Genomic DNA, 4799 nt, shown 5'->3' with positions numbered 1-4799 from the left:
GTCCCCTAGGAGCTTTCAACATCTCAGAAGAGCGGAGGAAATCTACTTAAAATGCTGTATGATAAACCCACCAGATGGGCCTATACATTTCAGACTTACGCTTGCTTGAGCCGCGTAAGAGCACAATTAAAGCCTGTCTCAGCCAAGCTACATGAAGCAGAACACCCAGTGCAATTTTTCGAGAGATCTGTGTACAGTGATAGGTAATTACTCTCACAACAAGAGTTCGGATTAACAGCTCTGTGTCTTTGCACATAAAGGTGTGGAGCTGGGGTGACACTTCACATTAAGCTGGTATCTGCAAGGAGCAGGTCTGATTCAACAGGTGAAAGAGCTGGATGGTACTGAGAATGCTTTATGGATGTAAGAGTAGGCAGCTATTTTTTCAGTACCATGATTCTGATCCTTTGAGAAGTGTTTTAGTAGCTGACTTCGGTCATTCCTGCTATGAGACTAATACTAATGCCTTTCACTGCAGGTATGTATTTGCTTCTAACCTATTCGAGTCTGGAAATATTAATGAAACAGAGTGGGCTATTTATCAGGACTGGCACTCATGGCTTTTGAATCAGTTTGAATCTGATCTAGAACTGGATGGCATCATCTACCTAAGAACTACACCTCAGGTACGTTCACAGTTTTCAGCTGCAGCTTTTGTTTCCGAAACTTAAGGGGATATAAAAACCTATGCACTAATGAATGCAGTGACTAACACTGAATTAGCTCCCCCCCTACAATGTAATGGGAAGCCTATCATAAATTCAGATTTCATTCAGAGACCAAATTAAGAACCCTCCCTTCTGAACTGCTGTTCTGATGTCAGCGAATGCTGTGGTCACCAGCACCTGCCACTCTCAGTAAAGATCAAAGGCTGAAATTGAACTTCTGAGTAAAGTTTGACTTAACTTCAATTCAGGACTGTATGGGAAATTACGACAATCTGCTAAAGTGGCTCAACTTTGTGTTTTGGGTTGGGTTTTTTTTTGAAACAAAAGTTATTCTAGATTTAACTCATTCAGCCAAACATTTAAAATTAATGCTTACTAGTGTCTAGCATTAGTCCTTTTGATTTAAGGACCCCTTGATCTATTTAGCTGATTTAACCTTCAACGCATGGTTAATGCCTAGGTTTGTGCTTTTCTTTTTTTTATTTTCAGAAATGCATGGAAAGGCTACAGATGAGGGGAAGAGAAGAGGAGCAAGGAATTGAGCTTGAGTATTTGGAAAGCCTCCACTATAAACATGAAACCTGGCTTCATGAAAGGACTATGAGGTATGAACCTATCTTCTGTAGGCAACTTTCAACTTACAGGCAAGGCTCTTTCCTACCTTATATGCTAAAGGGAAATCACTGCCCAAGAGACAGAACTTCATCTAATTTACAGCCCTTTTTAAGCATTAGCTTCAACTAGAAAGCTATGTAGCTCTAACTCCAGCAAGGATATTAATTTTGTTAACTGGAAGTAGATGGGAATAGGGCATAGTTGAAGCGGTGTCCAATCACATAAGTTACCTACTAAGCAGCATCCAGTTCCAGTGTAAGGGAGGACAAGGTCCCAACTACCTTTAAACTAGGATGACTGTTTCACCAAAGTTTAAATATTAATCATAGCTTCAAAATAAACGCTATCAGAAGGCTTTTGGCAGGCACTGTTACACACAAGTAACTAAGTGATCTCTACGTACTTTTCCCCCCAGTGTCCTTACTGACTTTCACTGGCTTTCCCGCCTAAACAGTCTCTAAATGTGAAAGCAGACTTGAGATTTTCCCCTAGAGGAGCCTGAAATATTCTATTGAATGGGAAGCATAACAATTCCAGGAAAAGTATGTTACCGGTCACATCTACTCTCTTAAGTTTCATGTAAGATGACCTAAATACTTGGAAGACAAGACAGCCCTGCATACTGGGGAATTTTGGGAATGTTTACATTGCATGCTCCTTCCAAACTTGTGAGTGTGCATTTCCTGTGGTTTTTCATAGGAACACTTAAGTCTGTGAATACAAGTTAAGAATGTTATTCAGCACACTTACTGTGTTTTAGAAATGCTTTTCACATGTAGAAAGAGAATAACTACAGCTTTAAGAGAACAATACATCCAGTTGCACAAGTTCTGCTCCTGTCTGCTTCTAGTAGCCAAAATGGTCTTCTTATCTCTGAGCCATTTTAAATTCCAGTCTTATAACCTGCTAAAGAGGTCATCCCCACCAGAGGAAGCTTTAGACCTGTAGTAAATGGATTAGCAGTTAACTAGAAAGGGGTGGGGAAAACAAGAGGGCAAGTGACACTTTATTTTAAAGTATCACACTCCCTCTTACCAAATCACCTTCCTTCTAATTGATTTCATAACAAAGAATGAGGTAAAGGAAATTAAGGTAAGCAGCCTAAACTAGCCTTCCTCCCTAGTTGTACAGTAAAAATAGATATTAAAAGGCCAGATTTACATTAAAGTTGCAGTGATACAATGTTGACTGGGTTACACAAGAGCAATTAAGGACAGGCTTGACTTGGGCTTTATACCTAAGTCATGGGCAGCAGTATTAACATCTCAGGTACACGTGGTAATCTGAGTAACAAATGCTGCACCCTTAGGACAACTTGGAAAGCAATATTGTTTTATACACAGGATGTTACAGCATTTTTACTTGCATTATGTTCTTCCATTTAACAGAGTTGATTTTGAGAACCTTAGAGAGGTGCCCATTCTAGTTTTGGATGTTAATGAAGACTTCAAGAATGATAAGATTAAACAGGAGTACCTGATTGATAAGGTAAGTATTAAATAATGTTTCCTCAGTTGCTCTTCCTGTGCAGTAATGCTCCAAGTTATCAATTTACATTCTTAACCTTTGTGATGAAGTACTTGTTTGGGACTAGTACAGTCAGTCTCCTTCACAGACTTAGGAAGCTACATGGCTACAGAACGGTGTTTTATTTTCCTTCCCAAACAAAACAGTATGAATCATTTAAAGAAGGGCAATTGTGGGGGGATGCAAGTACACAGCAGCTGGAGTAGTCAGACCACTCTCTGCCACGTCTGCACTGCCGTACTGGTCATTAAACAGCTCACAGAACAATACTGTCCAATTCGTGTCAGCCATCATGTCCTCAGAAAAATCCTGCAGTCAGCTTAGAGCTATTTATGCCCCCTCGCATTCTAGGGATCTAGGCTCTTCCTGGACAGAGCACAACACATCTGACAAACACAGGGATAACAACCTTGTACATAGCTCTACATGCATGAGGTGACACTGAAGTACAGTTGGGAGGGAGAGTCAACAGCCATTTGAGGGAACAAAGCAATAATAAATACATCACTTAAGTCAAAACGGTGTTTGCCAATTTTGCCAAAAGGCAAAACTTGGAAAGTGCCCAAAGAGTCTTCTGCAGGAGCCATGTGCTGTGTGTACAGAAATAAAACCCAAAACAAACCAAAAATCCCAATACTTAAAAGGCATGGGGCTCACCTCCATCCCAAGCTGTAACATTAATCACACACACTGGGACACGTTAACTTTCCCCCATTGCCCCAACAAGATTACTCTTGTAAGATAAAAACAAGTGCCCTCCTATCAAACCATATAAACCATTTTCTCCATTTTGTTCTTGGTCATCAATTTGAGATCGCTGAAGAATGATTCCTTCAAGCCAATTAAATAGCTCTGCATTAACTGGGGAGGGGATTGCAGTGTTCAGTTCTGGAGGTATTTGTTAAGTTGTATCCTTATGGAAACTATCAGTTAACAGCTTGGAGAGTTATGAACCAGACTACACCACACATGCCATCTTTCTTTTAACTTGCCCACTGCAAGTGTGGTCTCCACCGAACCCCCTTCACCACCCAGCACACGAGGTCAGCTCTCCTTCAGCCTGGGGTGGTGGGTACAGCGAGGTAATGAAGTAACATTCTGTAAAACATTCCAGAAGCTGCCTTTCATAAGTACTTGCTATTTTTGAGTAATCAAGTTACTCAATTCTACCCAGTACTAACTTAAAAAATCTTGGTTTCACAGCCATCTGCTACACTAAACGCATTTCAGGTCATGAATTAATTGGATGGAAAGGCAGAACAGCACTGGAGAATGAACAATAACAAACTATTTGTTTCCCAAGAAAGGAAGGGGAAAAAAATCTAATGATTCAGTTTTGCTTCTAATGCAAATATATATGCTTTTTTGTTTTCACAGGTCAAGTCTTTCCTGACTTCCTAAGAACATGAAAATGACTTTGAATAAGTCCTTGAAGTTCAGAAGTTAAACCTAACAATCAGTGTTTTCCTAAACATTTACTTTAGCTGAATGCATTACCCATCTAGCTTATTTTAAGGCAAGACTGAAGTGTAAAATATGGTTTGGGTTTTTTTGCTTGTCTGACCTGTGTGGTTTTTCACAGAATTTTGTCTAGTTAAAATGAAAACTTACGGGGTGCTTTGATAGTGTTCTTTGTGTGTATTCTCTGCTTATTAATAAAGTTTTTAAAATAATATCGACTAGTAAGTGGCATTAACAGTGGAGGAGTTAGCCAGTTATCAGCTGTTGACAAGCCAGTAAACAGAGATAGGCGCTGGGGCAGGGTTGTTTTGCAATAACTGGCATAGTTCACCATTTTAAGACGAGACTGTTATGGCGTCCAGAAACCTTTACTTTCAAGTTCTGTTTTATTGAATGGCTCTTTTTTTCACGGGATTTACGCTACTTAGAGATGGCCCTTACTGCAGCCGTAAGGGTTACACCTGCAATAAACTCATTTAAACACATCTTGTTTACAATCCCTCCCCCCCCGGCACACGGATTTCAAAC

At 40.0% G+C, this 4799-nt stretch overlaps 2 protein-coding genes across 2 annotated transcripts in view; both read left to right on the top strand.

The window, feature by feature from the left end:
* The first annotated feature begins 350 nt into the window (after positions 1-350).
* Positions 351-4485, top strand: LOC106891320 (deoxycytidine kinase-like). The gene is made up of 4 exons (XM_014947771.1): positions 351-626; positions 1158-1273; positions 2672-2771; positions 4188-4485. Exons 1-4 carry the CDS (start codon positions 351-353, stop codon positions 4209-4211), a joined length of 516 nt encoding a protein of 171 aa, XP_014803257.1. The 3' UTR covers positions 4212-4485.
* Positions 4486-4701: 216 nt separating this feature from the next.
* The window catches only part of LOC106891319 (deoxycytidine kinase-like), a 4820-nt gene continuing 4722 nt past the window's right edge, over positions 4702-4799 (top strand). Inside the window, exon 1 of the mRNA XM_014947770.1 lies at positions 4702-4719. Coding sequence (XP_014803256.1) covers positions 4702-4719 — 18 coding nt within the window. The remainder of the gene's footprint in view (positions 4720-4799) is intronic.

This window comes from Calidris pugnax, unplaced genomic scaffold, assembly GCF_001431845.1.
Source record: "Calidris pugnax isolate Ruff unplaced genomic scaffold, ASM143184v1 scaffold27, whole genome shotgun sequence".
NCBI lineage: Eukaryota > Metazoa > Chordata > Aves > Charadriiformes > Scolopacidae > Calidris > Calidris pugnax.
This window is presented reverse-complemented; position numbering and strand designations above follow the sequence as displayed.

What these genes read in the sequence shown, in the direction of transcription:
- LOC106891320 (XM_014947771.1), top strand. Translation starts at nt 351, where the DNA reads ATGCTTTATGGATGTAAGAGTAGGCAGCTATTTTTTCAGTACCATGAT. An exon ending in ACCTAAGAACTACACCTCAG is followed by an intron (nt 627 to 1,157) that starts GTACGTTCACAG and finishes TTTTATTTTCAG; the next exon opens with AAATGCATGGAAAGGCTACA. An exon ending in AGGAGTACCTGATTGATAAG is followed by an intron (nt 2,772 to 4,187) that starts GTAAGTATTAAA and finishes TTGTTTTCACAG; the next exon opens with GTCAAGTCTTTCCTGACTTC.